The sequence below is a fragment of the Erinaceus europaeus genome, unplaced genomic scaffold, assembly GCF_950295315.1.
Source record: "Erinaceus europaeus unplaced genomic scaffold, mEriEur2.1 scaffold_667, whole genome shotgun sequence".
NCBI classification, from domain to species: domain Eukaryota; kingdom Metazoa; phylum Chordata; class Mammalia; order Eulipotyphla; family Erinaceidae; genus Erinaceus; species Erinaceus europaeus.
Window position 1 is genome coordinate 28,298 of NW_026647990.1, and position 20,758 is coordinate 49,055.

Genomic DNA, 20,758 nt, shown 5'->3' on the forward strand with positions numbered 1-20,758 from the left:
CAGGGGATGGGGACAGATTCAGCAGGTGACAGCGACCCCCCCATACACACCTCCCTGCGGGTGTGCCCCGCAGGCCACTTAGATTCAGCAGGTGACAGCGACCCCCCCATACACACCTCCCTGCGGGTGTGCCCCGCAGGCCACTTAGATTCAGCAGGTGACAGCGACCCCCCCATACACACCTCCCTGCGGGTGTGCCCCGCAGGCCACTTAGATTCAGCAGGTGACAGCGACCCCCCCATACACACCTCCCTGCGGGTGTGCCCCGCAGGCCACTTAGATTCAGCAGGTGACAGCGACCCCCCCATACACACCTCCCTGCAGGTGTGCCCCGCAGGCCACTTAGATTCAGCAGGTGACAGCGACCCCCCCATACACACCTCCCTGCGGGTGTGCCCCGCAGGCCACTTAGATTCAGCAGGTGACAGCGACCCCCCCATACACACCTCCCTGCAGGTGTACCCCGCAGGCCACTTAGATTCAGCAGGTGACAGCGACCCCCCCATACACACCTCCCTGCAGGTGTGCCCCGCAGACCACTTAGATTCAGCAGGTGACAGCGACCCCCCCATACACACCTCCCTGCAGGTGTGCCCCGCAGGCCACTTAGATTCAGCAGGTGACAGCGACCCCCCCATACACACCTCCCTGCAGGTGTGCCCCGCAGGCCACTTAGATTCAGCAGGTGACAGCGACCCCCCCATACACACCTCCCTGCGGGTGTGCCCCGCAGGCCACTTAGATTCAGCAGGTGACAGCGAACCCCCCATACACACCTCCCTGCAGGTGTGCACTGCAGGCCACTTACCTGCTTGTAGTGGGCACGCACCAGGCTGAAAACGAAGCCTCGATCTACCAGGGAGAGCAGGTCATTGAGAAAGAAGGCCAGGCTGGCATTGAGGCGCTCGGCCATCTCGGCATCCTACAAGGTAGGGTGGAGTGGAGTGGGATTAGGGGGGCTGCCAGTTCATCAAGGACACTCAAGGCCTGGAGAAACGGCGGACTACATTTCCCAGAGGCACTTGCAGCTCCACGGATCCATGTGACCCAGCTTTGGCCAATGAGAGCTGAGGGGTAGTATAGACACCGGAAGGGGCGGGGCCTACCTGCCCATGGCCTCAACCCGCCAATATGGCGGGTGCCATGGTGCAACACGAGGGCCAAAGGCCGGTGTCTTTTGCTGCAGCGCCTCCGGAAGGCCCATTGCCCGCTCCCAAATAGGCGTTAGACACCTCGCAACTTCCTGCAGCAGCCCCGGCAGGAGATGGCACAGTGCTTATGGCATTGGGCTCTCATGCCTGAGGTCCCGAGTTCCATCCTGGCCATTGCACGTGCCAGTGGGAGGCTCTGCTTCTCTCTCGATGAGAAATAAATGTTCATAAAAGCTTATTTATCGTGCCTGGCGGGGAAGTGGTGTAGCTTCAGAGAAACAGCTTTGCTGGTCTGAGGTTCCCAGGTCTGATCCCTGGTGGGGCTTGTTCCAACGTGAACATTCTCTTCTCTCATTCTCATATGTAACAAAGGAAATGATTCTTTAAAAACATTTCTTTTAAAATTATCTTTATTGGATAGAGTCAGCCGGAAGTCAAGAGGGGAGGGGGAGATAGAGAAGGAGAGAGACACCTGCAGCCTTGCTTTCCCCACTCGCAAAGCTTTTCCGTCCCCAACTGCGCAGGTGGGGGCTGGGGGCTCGAACCCGGGTCCTCGCACATTGTAACATGTGCCCTCAACCACGTGCGCCACCACCCAGCCCCCAGAATGATTCTTTTTATCCATAGATAGTTAGAGAAGTAATAGTTAACCCATTTCTACCTTGAAAAAATCATGTTGAGTGAAATAAGTCAGAAACAGAAGGATGAATACGGGATGATCTCACTCTCAGGCCGAAGTTGAAAAACAAGATCAGAAGAGAAAACACAGGAATTGGAGTATTACACCAAAGTAAAAGACTCGTGGATGAATGAAATAGTGGGGGTTGTATTGTTAGATGGGAATCTGGGGAATGTTATGGACGTAAAAAAAAAAAAAAAGAAGAAGTAGAAACGCAAAGCAGAAATTGACTGAGTTTGTAGTATGGCACCAAAGTAAGAAAGCAGAAGTACACTAGAGTTTGCAGTGAGTACCTCCCTAACACTTCCTCTCCACTATTCCAAACTTTGGGCCCATGATTGCTCAACAATTTGTTTGGCTTTGTATATTAACTCTCTTTTCAGTCGCCAGGTTCCAGATGCCATCAGGATGCTAGCCAGGCTTCCCTGGACTGAAGACCCCACCAATGTGTCCTGGAGCTCAGCTTCCCCAGAGACCCACCCTACTAGGGAAAGAGAGAGGCAGACTGGGAGTATGGACCGACCAGTCAACGCCCATGTTCAGCGGGGAAGCAATTACAGAAGCCAGACCTTCCACCTTCTGCAACCCTCAATAACCCTGGGTCCATGCTCCCAGAAGGACAGAGAATGGGAAAGCTACTGGGGAGGGGGTGGGATATGGAGATTGGGCGGTGGGAATTGTGTGGAGTTGTACCCCTCCTACCCTATGGTTTTGTTCATTAATCCTTTCTTAAATAAAAAAAATTAAATTAAAAAAAAAGAAAAACAAGATAAGAGGAGAAAACTAAGCAGAACTTGGATTGGAATTGGTGTGTTGTACCAAGTAAAAAAAAACTCTGAAATACGTGTGGGGAAGGGTTCAGGTCCTGAACATGATGGCAGGGAAGGACTTAGTGGGGGTTGTATTGTTATGTGAAAAAATGGGAAATTTTTTGCCTGTACAAACAATTATATTTGTTGTCAACTGTAAAACATTAATCCCCCAATAAAGAAAGAAAAGAAAAAAAAAAAAGAAAAGAAAACACAAGTCGAACCTGAAATGGAATTGGAGTATTGCACCAAAGTAAAAGACTCTGGGGTGGGTGGGTGGGTGGGGAGAATACAGGTCCATGATAAATGATGAATGAAATAGTGGGGGTAGTATTGTTAAATGGGAATCTGGGGAGTGTTATGCATGTACAAACTATTGTATTTACTGTTGAATGTAAAACATTAATTCCCCAATAAAAAAATAAATTATAGAAAAGAAATAGTTAAGCCATTTCTGTGACCTTGGGAGAACCTGCAGTTACCAGTGGAGGGAATGGAGTGGAACTGTACCCCTGTTATCTCCTAATTTTGTAAACCAAGTCAAATCACAAACAAACAAACAAACAAAACATTAGAGAGCCAGGCGGTGGCGCAGCGGGTTAAGCGCAGGTGGCGCTAAGCACAAGGACCGGCATAAGGATCCCGGTTCGAACCCCGGCTCCCCACCTGCAGGGGAGTCGCTTCCCAGGCGGTGAAGCAGGTCTGCAGGTGTCTGTCTTTCTCTCCCCCTCTCTGTCTTCCCCTCCTCTCTCCATTTCTCTCTGTCCTGTCCAACAACGACGACAACAATAACCATAACACATGACACCCACATGACAGCTTCAGGGATTCTGAGGAGGTGCTAGGATGTCTCTCTCCCTGTCTCTCAATATACAGGACAAAGACCTGGGCCAGGGGCGCCCAGGTGGCAGCACAGCAGCTTAAGCATTAAGTATCTTCATGTTCTTGTTTTGTTCTTTTGATCTCTGGGGAACGAACTCGGTGTCTCAAGACTGATAGCATAGCTGAGTACCCGCCCTGGGCTATTTAATTAATCAATCAATTAATGAATTGATTGATTTTTGCCTCCAGGGTTATTGCTGGGGCTCGGTGCCTGCACCACGAATCCTCTGCTCCTGGAGGCCATTATTCCCACTTTTGTTGTTTTATTACTGTTGTTATTGATGTCGTCGTTGTTGCATAGGACAGAGAGAAATGGAGAGAGGAGGGGAAGACAGAGAGGGGGAGAGACAGACAGACACCTGCAGACCTGCTTCACCGCCTGGGAAGCGACTCCCCTGCAGGTGGGGAGCCGGGGGCTCGAACTGGATCCTGATGCCGGTCCCTGCGCTTCGTGCCACATACACTTAACCCACTGCGCTACCACCTGACTCCCTCTTTTTTTAATTTCATTTTTACTTTTATTTATTTATTTATTTTTGCCTTCAGAGTTATTGCTGGGGCTTGGTGCCTGCACCACGAATCCACTGCTCCTGGAGACCATATTTTCCCCTGGTTGTTTTTTCATTGTTGTGGTTATTATTAATATCGTTACTGATGTCATCATTGTTGGATAGGACAGAGAGAAATGGAGAGAAGGGGAGGGGAAGACAGAGAGAGGAGAGAGAAAGACAGACACCTGCAGACCTGCTTCACCGCCTGGGAAACGACTCCCCTGCAGGTGGGGAGCCGGGGGCTCGAACCGTGTTCCTTGCGCTTAACCTACTGCGCTACTGCCTGGCCCCCAGTTTTTTTTTTAAATATGTTTTATTTATTAACATGAGAGAGAAGCAGAACGTCCCTTTGACTCATGTGATGCCAGGAATGGAACTCAGGACCTCCTGCTTGAGAGCCCACTCTCTTGGGATGCTACTATTACTGTTACTATTATTATTATTTATTTTATTTTAATTTTAACTGGAGAGGGGCAGATAGGGCCTCAGCTTCTTTTTCCCCCAACACTGTGCCGGAGATCCAACCCAGCGCCACCCCCTGGCCCCCTGCCCTCCCATTTTTTCTGAGTCACTCCATGGCTGGCCTCCCTGCTTGGCCTTTACAGCCTCACCCCGCAGCCCACAGACACAAAATCTCAAAGGTCCCTGAGAGTCTGGAGACAGGGGGAGGGCCGAGTCTGGGCCTGCCTAGTCCCAGTACTTAATCATCGTCAAATGCAGGAATGAGACTATTGTGTTCCATCCCAACACCCCCAGAGAGAGGCTGGGATGTGTTCTGTAACCCTGGGCGATGCCTGGCCTCTGGCAGGCCTAACTGGGTGGGGTGGAACAGGGGGGAAGCAGGGAGCGGTTTCCCCACACTCTGGCCGGCCCCTGGGAACACTGGCCCTTGAGGACCTTGGAGTCCAAGCCCAGAGGTTACAGAGCTCGGCACACAAGGGCCAACTTGGCTCTGGAACCAACGTTTCAAAAGCCTGGAATTTTCCCATCAAATCCCAAAGTCCTATTGCAAAAAAAAAAAAAAAAAAAAGAAAAAGAAAGAAAGAAAGAAAAAAAAACCCTCAGTGTGACCACAGTTAAAAAAAAGGCCCAGCTCTGGTCCCCCACCCAAGCCCACTTGTTCCCTTTGTGGTGGAGGGGCGGGAAGGGGGCTGTGCTTCAGATCCCCATTTTGTCCTGTCCCCTCCTCCATTGCAAGGCATCACCAGGAGGGTGACTCGATCAATCTCTGCCTTGGTTTCCCCATTAGAACAATGGAGAGAAGAGGGCTGGGTGGTGGCACAGTGTTAGGTTAAGCACACGTGGCCCAAAGCACAAGGACCGATGTCAGGATCCCGGTTCGAGCCCCCAGCTCCCCACTAGCAGGGGAGTCGCTTCCCAGGCGGTGAAGCAGGTCTGCAGGTGTCTGTCTTTCTCTCCCCCTCTCTGTCTTCCCCTCCTCTCTCCATTTCTCTCTGTCCTATCCAACAAATTTCCCCCTTTTGTTGCCCTTGTTGTTGTAGCCTCATTGTGGTTATTATTATTATTACCATTGTTGATGTTGTTCGTTGTTGGGTAGGACAGAGAGAAATGGAGAGAGGAGGGGAAGACAGAGGGGGAGAGAAAGACAGACACCTGCAGACCTGCTTCACCGCCTGGGAAGCGACTCCCCTGCAGGTGGGGAGCCGGGGACTCGAACCGGGATCCTTACACCGGTCCTTGCGCTTCATGCCACCTGTGCTTAACCCACTGTGCTGCCACCCGCCTCTCAAAATCAATAAATCTTTAAGAAGTTTTATATGCTTTACCCAAAGTGCTTAGAGACACAGTAAATACTCAACAATTTATTATAATAATTATTATTATTTGTCCAACTTCTTTCTGTGGACATAGGGAAAAATGACCCAAGTCTCCTGACCATTTTCTTTCTAAAAAAAAAAAAATCTTTTATTTTAATGAGAGTAAGATAGATACAGAGAGAAATATCAGAACCCTGTTCAGCTCTGGCTTCAGGTGGTGCTGGGGATTGAACCTGGGACCTCAGAGCCTCAAGCAGGAGAGGTCTTTCTGCTGAATCCTTAGTTATGTTATCTCCCCAGTCCTGAGCTTTAAGCAAATGCATATTTGCTTTAATTGAGAGAGAAAGAAAGAGAGACAGGAAGATGCACAAAGAAAGAGCCCTGCTCAGCGCTGGCTTCAGGTGGTGCTGGCGATTGAACCTGGGACCTCAGAGCCTCGGGCAGGAGAGGCTTTTTGTGGAAGCCCTGTGCTGTCTCCCCTGCCCTGCCTGACAACCTAAGTCCACCTGTCCAGGGCGAGGGCCGGGTCTGTGCTGGGCGGTCTACCAAAGCCTGAGGATTGGCACCCCCCATGCCACCCTATGGGCCTGGCCTCCCCTCACCTTGTAGACGCGGGTGATGACCTCCAGGCCCACGGAGCCCACCAGGGACGAGATGTCGTCCAGGAAGCGGCCGGGAAAGCGCAGCTTGCGGGGCGTGTCCAGCCGCTGGCTCAGAAGCAGGTGTAGTGCCATGCTCTTGGCCTGGGCGGGGCGAGAGGGCGGGGCTTTTAGAGATCGGGGGCGGTGCTTAGAAGAAGGGCGGGGTTTTTAGAGATCGGGGCGGGGCTTAGAAGAAGGGCGGGGCCGGGGGCTCCTGGAGAGCTCCTGGGTGCTTGGTCTGGCAGAGAGGGGCGTGGCCTAAGGGTGGGGGCTGCTCCTAGGAGGTCTGCAGAATTCTCTGGGCCTAGGGTATGTCAAGGTTTATGTTTGCTTGGGGGTGTGGCCAACAAGACCCTGTGGGCGTGGCCTACAAGAGGGCCAGGGTTTTAGGGGCCAGGTCTTAGGGGCTTGGCCTGAACCCAATGGAAGGGTGTGTTGTGGGCGTGGTTTAAACCAGACGGTGGGCGTGGCCAACAGGTGACCATGTGCCAGGGGCGTGGTCTGTACAAGGTTCTGTGGCTTGGTCTGAATTAGCAGGGTTTGTGGCAGGGGCGGGGCTTGGGACCCGGTCCCCGGAAAGGTCCTGAATGATTGGAGGAGAGCTGGGGCGGGGCTTTAGGGGCCACTGGGGGCGGGGCTTATCATGGAGGTGGGGCTTAAGGGGCTGAGACTGCCTGGTGGGAGGGATTAGGGTTCAAAGATGGGCGGGGCTTCCACCGCATGGGCGGGGCCTCAGACGATCCAGTGGAGCGAGGGGCTGGGGCCGGCCTCCTGTCTGGCTAGAGATCCCTCTGCGGTCTCCAGGGTCCCAGAGATGGGCAGGGGGCTCCTCTCCCTGGAAGAGGCTGTCTTCCCTCCCACTTACCGACTACCCCACTTTTCCAGGGGTGCCTGGCTTTTGCGGGGTGTCTGTGTTTGTGTGTGTTTGGGTGGGGGTCTTACCATGAGCTGGAAGAAGAACCAGGCGTGTTGCAACACGGCTTCACGCACAGCGCTCCCACTCACCACCCACTGCAGGGCGAGTTCCTCATGAAGCAACTGGGGGGGGGGTGTCATGGGGGGCAGCGGTTACAGAGAGCCCAGACACCCCCCCCCCCCCCCCCCCCGCACACACCACCTGCAACCCCATCCCGGGAAGGCACGCAGAGGGCCAAATGCAGCCCGGGGTTAAGGCAGTCACGGAGGCCATGCAGGAGGAGGCAGCTTGGGGAGAGGGGAGCAGAAAGTACCAACCTGCCCTGTCTCTCCGCTCTTGGCTGGAGAGGAGGGGTACCCATGGCGACCCCCTTTCCCTCCCCCCAAACCCTGCACGTCTCACTACCTTGTGCATGGTGGGTCTCGGCTGAGTAGCTGGAGGGGCAGAGGAGGAACCCTCGAGGCAGGAAGAGGTTCGGTTAGACATGCGGTCAATGGCCTGGGTGGACAGGATGGGATGGGATGGGATGGGGCGCGGGGGTGACATGGAGGGAGAGAGACATGGAAGGCGACACGGGCTCGTGAACAGAGAGCGCTGGAGGGGAGGGTGGAAAGGGCGTGAACTCAGGCTGCTGGCGGTGCTGGGGATTGAACCCGGGGACTCAGAGCCTCAGGCAGGAGAGTCTCTTTGCAGCATCATGGTTCTGAGCTCAGCAGGGCTCTGGGTAAAATAATAATTAATAAGAATAAATAGGGAGTCGGGCAGTAGCCCAGCGGGTTAAGCGCACGTGGCACAAAGCACAAGGACCGGCATAAGGATCCTGCTTCGAGCCCCCCGGCTCCCCACCTGCAGGGGAGTCGCTTCCCAGGCGGTGAAGCAGGACTGCAGGTGTCTGTCTTTCTCTCCCCCTCTCTGTCTTCCCCTCCTCTCTCCATTTCTCTCTGTCCTATCTATCCACGACAACATCAACGACAACAACAATAATGACAACAATAAAAAAACAAGGGCAACAAAAGGGAAAATAAATAAATTTTTAAAAATTAAAAAAAAAATAAGTAGAGATTTAGGGCCAGGTGGTGGTGCACCTAGCTGAGCACTCACATTACAGCACATAAGGACCTGGGTTCGAGCCCCCTGGTCCCCACCTGCAGGGGGCGGGAGAAGGTTCTCGAATGATGAAGCAGGGCTGCAGGTGTCTCCCTCTCTATCTCCCTCTCCCCTCCCTGTGTCTATCAAATAGGTTTTTTTTTTAAAGATTTTTAAAAAATATTTATTTATCACAATTTCCTGACAGATATTATTGTTATTGATGTTGTCGTTGTTGGATAGGACAGAGAGAAATGGAGAGAGGAGGGGAAGACAGAGGGGGAGAGAAAGACAGACACCTGCAGACCTGCTTCACCGCCTGGGAAGCGACTCCCCTGCAGGTGGGGAGCCGGGGGCTCAAACTTGGATCCTTAGGGTCCTTGTGCTTTGCACTACATGCGCTTAACCCGCTGCGCTACATCCCAACCCCCAGGATTTTTAAAATATTTATTTATTATCCCTTTTGTTGCCCTTGATGTTTTATTGTTGTAGTTATTATTGTTGTTGCTGTTATCGTTGTTGTTGGCTAGGACAGAGAAATGGAGAGAGGAGGGGAAGACAGAGAGGGGGAGAGAAAGACAGACACCTGCAACCTGCGTCACCATCTGTGAAGTGACCCCCCTGTAGGTGGGGAGCCAGGGGCTCGAACCGGGATTCTTAAGCAGGTTTTTGCGCTTTGTGTCGCGTGTGCTTAACCTGCTGCGCTACCACCCGGCTCCCTATCAAATAGTTTTTAAATAGCAAGCAGAGACTTAAAAATTTCCTTTTTTAATATTTATATTTTAAGTTATATTTATATTTTATTTTTTTAACCAGAGCACTGTTCAGCTCTGGCTTATGGTGGTGCAGGGGATTGAACCTGGGACTTTGGAGCCTCAGGCACGACAGTCTTTTTGCATAACCATTATGCTATCTACCCTCTGCCCTTTTTTGAAAAAATATTTTATTTATTAATGAGAAAGGAGGAGAGAGAGAAAGAACCAGACATCACTCTGGTACATGTGCTGCCGGGGATCAAACTCAGGACCTCATGCTTGAGAGTCCAGTGCTTTATCCACTGCGCCTCCTCCTGGACCACGACTTAAAATTTTCTTTAACTAAAAATATCGAGTAGACAGGAGATGGGAGAGTGAGGAAAGGTGGAGAGCATCTGATGGAGGAAGAAAAAGGAGAGGAAGACAGAGAACAGAAGTAACGGGGGGGGCGGGAAAGGCCTGATGAGAAGATAAGGGAGCACCCCCCCACTCCAGCACCAGCAATGCCTCAGTTTCCCCATCTGTGAAACGGGTCCAAGGATCAGATTTGAGTTCCATTCTCCCCAACTCTTAGCTGGCAGGGGGGTTAGGGAGTGGGGGGGTGGGGTAGGGGTGTGGGGGCAGAGACTGGGGGGTAGGGGGGCCGTGGATAAAGCGTTGGACACTCAAGTGGGAGGTCCTGGGTTCGATCCTTGTTGTCACTGTGGATGCCAAAGGGAGGTTCTGCTTCTCTCTCTCTCTCTCTCACACAAAAACCAATGAAATTAATACCGTAATAGCTAGGTTTTAACTCCATTTTTTATGGCTTAACAAGAGCCCACCCGCAGTACCCAGACGTCCCCTCCCAGCCCCCCTGGACCCCGAGTCTCACGTTTTCCTGACACCTGGTAACCTGACAAGCCCACAGCAGAGACAGGACTGGACCCGGGTCTGTCTGAAGGCTGAACCCCTCCCCAACCAGGCACCTGGGAACAGGCAGAAGCCTGGGGGAAGAGGGGAGCCCCAGAGGTCCAGTTCTGCACCCCTTGGCATCATTCAGGCAGAGGAAGTGGACAAGCAGGGGTGGTGAAACGATGGGTGATGAAATTTGCATATCATTTGCGTGCAGGTGCGTTATTTGCATGTCATTTGCATACAGACCCCGTTCCCAGCTGTTGGCGCGGCCACAAAAGGTTCTGTTGTCCACAGCCCCAGACAAAGGCTAGAGAGGCCCTCACCTCCATTCCCCCAATCCGTGCGGCTGCAGCCTTCTCCAGGCAGCCCACCTAGGTTAGTCCCTCCCTCCACCTCCCCACAGCCAGGAAGATGGAATGAACTCATGCTGTGATGTGGTGGGGCGGGTGGAGGGAGTGGAGGGAGGGTTTATCACAAGCAAGTCGGGGAGGCACCTGTCTGGGCTCCGCCCCACAGTAAGGGGGTGCTCTCCGCAGCACGGCCTTCGTACCACCTGGAGCATAAGCAGAGTTCACCCAGGAGTGGGAGCGGTCGATGGCCTAGGGGTATAGAGATCCATGGACGGAGAAATGGAGAAACGGGAGGGGGGGCTGTTGGGGGGAGGGCTGCTGTCGGTGCTGGGGATGGAGCCTGGGACCTCAGAGCCTCAGGAAGGAGTCTGTTTGCAGAAGCCCTGTGCTGTCTCCCTCAGTGATTTCCACAGCGGACTGTCCCTCCCTGAGGCTCCAACGTCTCAGGTTCAATCCCCGGCACCACCAGAAGTCAGAGCTGAGCAGGGCTCTGTGTACAGTCAGTCAGTCAGTCAGTCAGTCAATCTAGACAGACAGAGAGACATTAGAATACCTTCCCTGTCTCTTCCTTCTCATTTGATGCCAGGGCTCATGGCCAGGCCCCTACCCAGTGGGCAATCTCTCTGGACCTGATTCTTTCTTTAGACGCCCCTCTCTCACCCTCTCTGATTTTTTTCTCTCCACAGACTATGGGGCAAGGGAAAACTTTTCTGCATTAAGAAAGCAAAATAAACAACTACCAAACACAACTTCAATCCAGGAGGCAGCCCAGGGTAGAAAGTGTTGGATTCCCCAGCGTGAGGTCCTGGGTTCGAGCCCTGGCATCGAGGAGCCAGAGGGAGGCCTCTCTTTCTCTCTGGTTAGTAATTTCTTTTTTAAATTTTTTTTTACTTATGTATTCATTTATTATTGGATAGAGACAGAGAGACATTGAGGGAAGGGAGAGATAAGAGAGGGAGAGAGACAGAGAGACACCTGCAGCCACCTGCTTCACCACTTGTGAAGCTTTCCCCCTGCAGGTGGGGACCCGGGGGATTTGAACTCGGGTCCTTGTGCACTGTAATGTATGTGAGCTTAACCAAGTGTGTCACCGCCTGGCTCCATAAATAATTTACTTATTGATGTGAGTGAGAGAGAGAAAGAGAGAAAGAGAGAGAGGGAGAGAGAGAGAGAAGCAATGTCTTCCTCTGGTACCTGCAAAGCCGGGCCTCGAACCCAGGACCTCACACTTGAGACTCCAACAATTATCTCCTGCATCCCCTCCTGGGCTGCTCAATCAATCTTGAAAGAAAGAATCCAGGGGCCTGGTGGTGGCGCACCTGGTTAAGCGCACACACTACACACACACTACACACACACTAGACCCGGGTTCCAGCCTCCGGCTCCCCACCTGCAGGAGGAAAGCTTCACAAGTGGTGAAGCAGGGCTGCAGGGGTCTCTCTCTCTCTCCTGCTCTATCTCCCCCCATCTCTCTCAGTTTATCTCTGCCGTATATAACAAAATGAAAAAAAAAAAAACTTAGCCGCTAGGAGCAGCAGATTGGTAGTGCCGGCACCGTGCCCCAGAGAGAAATAATCCTGGAGGCAGAAAGAAAAAAAAAAAAACAACAAACAATGAAATAAAAAGAGCCAGAATGAGAATCCGGAACTCTGAGTGGTATCCCCTTCTTGGGGGACCCCGCAGACCTACCTTATTGGCCAGGATCCTGGAGACCTCGTCGTCCACAGAGCCGGGGGCCAGTGCCAGGTCGGGGTTACTACTGCTGATGCTTTTTGATCGGGCCAGGTAGAGACTGGCGGGGCGGCCGGAGGCCCGGGCCAGCGTGGCGGGCTGTACAGGGGCCGGAAGCACCCCTAAAATTCGGGAGGGGGTTCTGTCAGTTTCTTTCCCCCCTCACCCAGATCCATGAGTCCCAGACACGCCCCTCCTCCGCTGTCTTTGCTAATGTCGCTTTGTAAAAAAAAAAAAAATTGTGGTCCAGGAGGTGGCGCAGTGGATAAAGCACCGGACTCTCAATCATGAGGTCCTGAGTTCGATTCCCGGCAGCACACGTACCAGAGGGATGGCTGGTTCTTTCTCCCTCCTCCTATCTTTCTCATAAATAAATAAATAAATAAAATCTTTAAAAAAATTAATTTAATTAATTGATTGGATAGAGACAGAAAAGTCAGGGGTTGGGCGGTGGTGCTCCTGGTTAAGCGCACACATTACAGTGCAAGGACCCAGGTTCAAGTCCCTGGTCCCCACCTGCAGGGGGAAAGCTTCACAAGTGGTGAAGCAGGGCTGCAGGTGTCTCTCTGTCTCTCTCCCTCTCTATCTCCATCTCCCCCTCTCAATTTCTCATTTTAAAAATAATTATTATTATTATTTTTTACCAGAGCACCGATCAGCTCTGGCTTATGGCTTATAATGGTGTGGGGGATTGAACCTGGAACTCTGAAGCCTCAGGCAGGAGAGTCTGTTTGCAGAACCATGATGCTATCTACCCTCGCCCATGTTCACTATCTTTATTTATTTATTGGGTAGAGACAGCCAGAAATTGAGAAGGAAGGGGAGGCAAAGAGGGAGGGAGACAGAGAGAGACCCCTGCAGCCCTGCTTCACCATTTGCAAAGCTTCCCCCCTGCAGGTGGGGACCGGGGGCTCGAACCTTCATCCTCACATACTGTAACACGTGCGCACCACCGCCTGGCCCTTTAAGGAAATAAACCTTTTCCTAGGAAGTCAGGAATTCATCGACAAGGGGTGTGTGTGTGTGTGTGTGTGTGTGTGTGTGTGTGTGTGTGTGTTATCCTGCCCACCTAGCTGCCAGCCCGTATGCTGATTGGCTGCCGCCCCTGCCCATCAAACACACTCTGGCCACACCCCCAGGGGCGGGGCCAAAAGGTGCTGGAGGCCCCAGGACCTTTGCACATGCTGTTTGCCCCCTCCCCCTGATTTCCTGTCCCCAAAGGCTCACCGCTGGGCTCGGTGCCGGGCAGGCGGAAGACGTAGTGGACGTAGGCAGCCAACAGGGGGCAGTGGCCGCGGGGGTCCTGGGCCCCCTCGAGGCTCCGGTGCACCAGGCTGACCACGTGAGCCATGGCTTCAAACACACCCCGGCCCAGGTTCACTGCCGGGCGGAGCAAGAAGTCAGAGGGGCAGGAGGGGGTTCCCCAGCACCCCCTGGGGAAGTGGGGGGGCCGGGCTCACCGATCTGGCCGCAGATGATGGGGGGCCGCACGACCAGCCCCACCAGCTTGTGGAGGAGGCGATGGGAGAAAGCCAGCAGAGGCTCGGGGCTGGCCAGGCGCAGGGCGGCCAAGCTGGCCCGCAGCTCAGGCTCCACCGTGCTCTCACTCAGCACCCCGTCTTTCAGGCGGAACGGGAAGGCCCCCTCCTCCAGGACGTGCACCAGCGTGAAGAACTTGTCCAGGTGCGGGTCCTGGGGTGGGGGGGTTAGTGGGTGGGCAGACAGCTCGCCCCAGGCTTTTTTTTTTTGGGGGGGTGTCTGTGTGCAAGGTCTGCTCCGGGGGTCTCCCAGGATGAGCTAGCATCTGCCCCAGATATCTGCTGTCTGCTTGCCTCTGGAAGGAGGCCCTCGCTCCCCTCCACCTGCCCAAGATGATCTCTGCTCCCCAAAGTTGTCCCTGGGGCCCCCAGATTGCCTCTGGACCCCAACATTATCCCTGAACCCCAAGATTGTACCCTGTCCCCCAAAACTATCTCTGGCCCCCCAAGATTATCCCTGAACCCCCAAGATTGCCCGTGAACATCCAAAATTGTCTCTGGACCCCCAAGATTGCCTCTGGATCCCAAGATTGTCCCTGAACCCCAAGATTTCCCCTGAAACCCAAGATTGCTCCTGGCCCCCCAAGATTGCCATTGAACCCCCAAAATTGCCCCTGCCCCCCAAGATGGTCCCTGAACCTCAAGATTGTCCGTGAACCTCAAGATTGTCCATGACCCTCCAAGATTGCCCCTGAAACCCACGATTGCCCCTGAACCCCAAGGTGGCCCTTGAACCCCCAAGGTTTCTCCTGCCCTCCCAAGATTGTCCCTGAACCCCAAGATTGTCCCCGAACCCCAAGATTGCCCCTGAAACCCAAGATTGCTCCTGGCCCCCAAGATTGCCCCTGTACCCCACGATTGCTCCTGGCCCCCCCAAGATGGCCCTTGAACCCCCAAGGTTTCTCCTGCCCTCCCAAGATTGCCCCTGAACCCCAAGATCGCCCCTGTCCCCCCAAGATCGCCTCTCAACCCCAACATTATCCCTGAGCCCCAAGATCGCCCCCTGCACCCCCGCCCTCCCCAAAAAGGCCCCCCAAAAAGGATGCATAAAATTGCCCTGGTTAGGAAAGAGAGAAAAAAAGGGGGTGGGCGTCTCCCAGCCCCAGAGGCCCGCACCCCCAAACCCGCACCCCCCCATGCCCCCGCGTGAGTCAGCACAGCCCCGGGCAGAGGCCCAGCTGACCCGAGTCACGGCCCAGCTGCGGCCTCGGGGCCCCGGGGCCAGTTGCCCAAGTCCGAGGGGGCGGGGACGGGGCAGGGGGCACGTGGGTGGCCGCCCCTCACCTGGGGGTGCACGGAGGACACGGCGGCGAGCTCCACGCTGAACACGCCCTTGTGGCCGTCCACCCAGCGCATGCCCGGCAGCGCCACCTGCCGGCGGAAAGCGGCATTGCACCCGGGGCGCAGCACCCACCCATGGGGGGTGAGGGTGGTGGAGACGGGGGTGGGTGGCCCGCCAGGCAGAGCCATTGGGCATGGCGAGGGGGACAATGGGGGCCACTGGGCAGGCTTCTGGGGGTGCTGGGGGAGGGCGGAGAGACAGACTGGGGGACAGGCCTAGAAGGAATGAATGGGACCCCTCCGCACTATTAGAATGCAGGGATGGGGGTTCCGGGAGCTGATGGGTTGCGGGACTGACAGGAGGAATCAGCGATGGCCGGATTGACACTTCTGGGGGGTGGGGGCAGAGATCAGCCAGGGTTTGTTTGTTTGTTTTTGCCTTATTATTATGGGTTATTGCTGGGGCTCAGTGCCTGCACCCTGAATCCACTGCTCCGGGAGGCCTTTTTTTTTTTTCTTCTTCTTCCCCTTTGGTTGCCCTTGTTGCGGTTATTATTGTTGTGATTATTTATATCGTCATTGATGGCTAGGACAGAGAGAAATGGAGAGAGGAGGGGAAGACAGAGAGGGGGAGAGAAAGACAGACACCTGCAGACCTGCTTCACCGCCTGGGAAGCGACTCCCCTGCAGGTGGGGAGCCGGGGGATCGAACCAGGATCCTTACCCTGGTCCTTGCGCTTGATGCCACATGTGCTTAACCTGTTGCGCTAGCGCCCGACCCCCAGTCAGGGTTTTTTTTTTTTTTTTTTTGGGGAGGCAGAGGGGTCCTGAGTGGAGAGGCAGGGAGCCAGGGTTACGTTGGGACAGAGGCAGACAGAGGCTCTCAGTGCCGTGGGGGTAGGCACCCCAGAAGTCCCCACAGGAGTCAGTTCTTTGCGGGGGGTGTCTGTGAATGGGAGAATCCCCTGGAGCAATCTGGGGGCTCAGCGTTGAGGAACTGGGGGGGGTGTACGTACGTCTGGGGTCAACACCGAGTAGCTGGGAGGGGGCTGGTCCACGGACACCGGGAGGCAGAATGGGCCGGATCTCAGGCGTCCATGCTGGAGCAGTGGGATCCACTGGGGAGATGGTGGAGACGGCGGGAGGGTCAGTGGGGGCAGGGCTGGAAGGTTCTGGGGGGCTGAGGGGGGCTGGGGGGAGGCTCACGGTGAAGCCCACGGGCGTCTCAAGGGTGGTGCCCGGCCGGGGCTGGCAGCTGATATGGTAGAAGGTGAATAGCAGATGGTGGTTCTCGGTCACGCAGGCCGGAAGGCACAGCTTGAACTCCTCATAGAATTCCGGGCACCTGGGGTCGGGCGGTGGCACAGCGGGTTAAGCGCAGGTGGCACAAAGCGCAAGGACCGGCCTAAAGATCCCGGTTTGAGTCCCCGGCTCCCCACCTGCAGGGGAGTCGCTTCACAGGCAGTGAAGCAGGTCTGCAGGTGTCTGTCTTTCTCTCCCCCTCTCTGTCTTCCCCTCCTCTCTCCATTTCTCTCTGTCCTATCCAACAACGACGACATCAATAACACAACCAATAATAACGACAACAACAATAAAAAAGGACAAGGGCAACAAAAGGGAAAATAAATAAATAAAACTTAAAAAAAAGGAATTCTGGGGGCCTGGGAGATGGGGGTGGCAACATCATGGGTTCTGGGGCGGGTCGGGGGCGGGAGAACTGGGGACACCCTGGGCCAAGGAGCCATGGCTGTCTGTCTCTGCTCTCTGCCTCTGCTACTTCTGATCACTCTACCTGACCCCCAGATCTGCCCCTCTGACCCCAACATACCCTGACCTCCTAGGTCTGCCCCCTGCACCTCAACATCGGCCTGAAGCCCCATCGGCTCCCCTGACCTCCACATCACCCTGACCCCCACTCGCTCCCTCTGCCCCCCAACATCTCCCTGACCCCCAATCGGCTCCCTCTGCCCCCCAACATTACTGTGACCCCCCACTCGGCTCCCTCTGCCCCCAACATCGCCCTGACCCCCAATCGGCTCCCTCTGCCCCCCAACATCTCCCTGACTCCCAATCGGCTCCCTCTGCCCCCAACATCGCCCTGACCCCCCAATCGGCTCCCTCTGCCCCCCAACATCACCGTGACCCCCCACTCGGCTCCCTCTGCCCCCAACATCACCCTCACCCCCAATCGGCTTCCTCTGCCCCCCACCATCACCCTGACCCCCAATCGGCTCCCTCTGCCCCCAACATCGCCCTGACCCCCCATTCGGCTCCCTCTGTCCCCAACATCTCCCTGACCCCCCACTCAGCTCCCTCTGCCCCCAACATCACCCTCATCCCCCAATCGGCTTCCTCTGCCCCCACCATCACCCTGACCCCCAATCGGCTCCCTCTGCCCCCCAACATCTCCCTGACCCCCAATCGGCTCCCTCTGCCCCCCAACATCGCCCTGACCCCCCAGATCTTCCCCTGGGCCCCCCTGCTCTGCACACCAAGCCCAGCCCCCTTACTTGTTATGATAGACCACCGGGGTGAAGGCCTCCCGGGTGAATTCGCTGCAGCTGGACTTGCCAAAGATGACCTGGCGTGTGGGGGGTGTGAGGAGCCCTGTGGGGGTGTCCCCCATCTGCCCACCCCCACCCGCTGGCCCCTGGGCTGGGGGCACTGACCGGCAGGGCCTGGCTGGGGTCCTCGCCCGCCATGTACTGCAGACGGACCGCCAGGTTGCGCACAGAGCCCTGGCGGCTGCTGAAGTTGAGGCTGTGCGGATAGACGAACAGCAGGTTCCTGGAGGACAGGGCGGGAGTGAAGAGGGGGCACCGGGACAGACAGCGGCCTCCCGGGACAGAGGGACAGAGGGGTCGAGCACAAATGAACACTGCGAGATGAAGGGAGGTGGATGGTGCTAGGTGGTGGGGTTCCAAAGAGGTGGCCCCAGAAGTAGCCAGTGTGAAGGTGTCCCCAGGAGAAGCAGCACTGGGGTTGTGCCTGAGGCTCTGAGGTCACGGGTTCAGTCCCCAGCACCACCAGAAGCCAAAGCTGAACAGAGGTCTGAATATATATATATATATATTTTTTTTAAAGTCCACATATGTAAAGAGTTTTTAGAAATCAACAACAAGACAAAACCTAGGAGACTAGGAGATAGCACAATGGTTCTGCAAAAAAGGCCTTCCTGCCTGAGACTCGGGTCCCAGGTTCAATCCTCAGTACCACCAAAGCCAGAGCAGAGCAGGGTTCTGGGGTCTCTCTCTCTCTCTGTATCTCTCATTCTGTTTCTCTCCCACTCAAAGAGTAAATTAAGCTAGGGAGATAGCACCATGGTTCTGTTAAAAAAAAAAATTAAAAATCTCCTGACTGAGGCTCTGAAGTCCTGGGTTTAGTCCCCAGCATCACCATCAGCCAGAGCTGAGCAGGGTTCTGGGTTCAGTCTCTGCCTCTCTCTCATCTATAAAGTTAAGAACTGGGAGTCGGGCGGTAGCACAGCGCTTAAGCGCACATGGAGCAAAGGGCAAGGACCGGCGTAAGGATCCTGGTTCAAGTCCCCAGCTCCCCACCTGCAGGAGAGTCGCTTCACAGGTGGTGAAGCAGGTCTGCAGGTGTCTTATCTTTCTGTTCCCCTCCTTTCTCCATTTCTTTCTGTCCTAACAACGATGACATCAATAGCAACAATAATAACAACAACAATATAAAAGGGCAACAAAAGGTGAAATAAATACAAAAAAATTTTTTTTTAAAGATATGGACCAGGTGGTAACACACCTGGTTAAGCACACATATTACAGTGCACAAGGACCCACGTTCAAGTCTCCAGACCCCACTTGCAGGGGAGAAGCTTCATGAATGGTGAAGCAGGGCTGCAGGTGTCTCTCTGTCTATCTCCCCCACCCCACTCAGTTTCTCTCTGTCTCTATCCAATTATCAATCAATAAGAATTTGATAAATCAGTTCATTAAAATAAAGATACAACAGTGGTCCGGGAGGTGGCGCAATGGTAAAGCTTTGAACTCTCAAGCATGAGGTCCCGAGTTCGATCCCTGGCAGCACATGTACCAGAGTGATGTCTGGTTCTTTCTCTCTCCTATCTTTCTCATAAATAAATAAATAAAATCTTTTTTCAAAAGTGTCTATCATGTTTAATAATAATAATAATAATAAATTAAAAAAGATAAAAAGCTACAATAATAATGACAATAGTTGCCTCAAACACTAAGCCTCAGTGACTCTGTCCAGGCTCTGTTCTGAACACCCAATGTGAAGTCAACTGAGTTCCTTTCTCCCACGGGGCCTGAAGGGCAGGACGGGCGTCACCAGCATCTCAGGCGTCACCAGCAACTCCCGTTAGACAGGAAGGGAAGACCGGGGTACTTGTGCACAGTCCTCCAGGGAGCAGAATGGTCGTCAGCACGGCCCTGGCAGGGAGTCAGGCTGCAACGCTTGGGGGACAGTGTCCCCACCACCCCCATGCCACCCTCGGCTCAGCTCAGGTCTGGGAAAGAGACAGGAGAACAAACAGGAGGGACAGGAGAGGAGACAGAAAGCTACCACAGCTCTGGGTCAAACCCCTGGAATACGGCAGAATGTTCTCAGAAGTTCCAGAAATCTGGGCTGGGGAGACAGCCTAATGGTTGTGCAAAAGACTTTCATGTCTGCATAAGGATCCCTGTTCGAGCCCCCGGCTCCCCACCTGCAGGGGAGTCGCTTCCCAGGCGGTGAAACAGGTCTGCAGGTGTCTGTCTTTCTCTCCCCCTCTCTGTCTTCCCCTCCTCTCTCCATTTCTCTCTGTCCTATCCAACAACGATGACATCAATAACAACAACAACAAAAGGGCAACAAAAAAGGAATAAATAAATTAATTAATTTAAAAAAAAAAAAGACTTTCATGTCTGTGGCTTCAAGCTCCCAGGTTCAATCCCCAGCACCACCAGAAGCCAGAGCTGAGCAGGGCTCTGGTGTCTCTCTCTCCATCTCTCTCTTTCTCTCCCTCTCAACTGAAATAAAATAAAATATATTTTTTAAAGTGTCAGAAACTCTCACTTAAGGGGTCCCGGGCAGTGGCGCGCCTGGTGAAGCGCTCACATGACAGTGCGTAAGGACGCAGGCTCGAGCCCCCGGTCTCCACCTGCAGGGGGAAAGCTTTTCACGTGGTGAAGCAGGGCTGCAGGGGTCTCTCTGACTCTCCCCCTCCTCTTCCTTTTAAAATTTTTTTAAATTATCTTTATTTATCAAACAGAGACAGCCAGAAATCGAGAGGGAAGGGGGAGATAGAGAGGAAGAGACAGAGAGACCCCTGCAACCCTGCTTCACCACTCTCGAGCCTGGATGCCTGCAGGTGGGACTCGAACCCGGGTCCTTGTGCACTGTCATGTGTGCACCCAACCAGGTGCCTCACCTCTCTCTCTCTCTCTCTCCTTATTTATTGGACAGAGACAGCCTGAAATCAAGGGGTGGTATAGCTCAGTGGTAGAGCATTTGACTGCAGAAATCAAGAGGGGAGATAAGAGAGGGAGGGAGACAGAAGGACACCTCGCACATTGTAACATGTCCTCAGCCAGGTGCGTCACCTTCAGGCCGCTCTCTCTCGCTCTCTCTCCATCTCTACCTCCCCTCTTGATTTCTCTCTTTTATTATTATTATTTCTCTCTCTTTTTTTATTATCCAATAATAATAATATTAAAGAGAGAAAGAAAGGGAGAGATTCTTGCTGATGCTGGTT

The 20,758-nt window shown here is 54.1% G+C and overlaps 1 protein-coding gene across 7 annotated transcripts in view; it reads right to left on the bottom strand.

Annotated features, from left to right (window-relative positions):
• DOCK6 (dedicator of cytokinesis 6) overlaps positions 1-20,758 on the bottom strand; it is a 63,701-nt gene that overhangs the window by 25,095 nt on the left and 17,848 nt on the right. For 5 of the 7 annotated variants that reach the window (XR_009548095.1, XR_009548094.1, XM_060184588.1 and 2 more), the window contains exons 15-27: positions 17,712-17,829; positions 17,553-17,623; positions 16,249-16,387; positions 16,059-16,160; positions 15,046-15,132; positions 13,684-13,915; positions 13,451-13,603; positions 12,182-12,345; positions 10,637-10,741; positions 7,813-7,905; positions 7,434-7,529; positions 6,453-6,593; positions 809-922 (exon numbers count right to left, since the gene is read on the bottom strand). Coding sequence is in view for 5 of the 7 variants with exons in the window: in XM_060184588.1 (XP_060040571.1) it covers positions 809-922; positions 6,453-6,593; positions 7,434-7,529; positions 7,813-7,905; positions 10,637-10,741; positions 12,182-12,345; positions 13,451-13,603; positions 13,684-13,915; positions 15,046-15,132; positions 16,059-16,160; positions 16,249-16,387; positions 17,553-17,623; positions 17,712-17,829 (1,615 nt within the window). In the remaining 2 variants the exon portion in view is untranslated. The remainder of the gene's footprint in view (positions 1-808; positions 923-6,452; positions 6,594-7,433; positions 7,530-7,812; positions 7,906-10,636; positions 10,742-12,181; positions 12,346-13,450; positions 13,604-13,683; positions 13,916-15,045; positions 15,133-16,058; positions 16,161-16,248; positions 16,388-17,552; positions 17,624-17,711; positions 17,830-20,758) is intronic. The other 2 variants (XM_060184591.1, XM_060184590.1) reach the window with 2 other exon arrangements.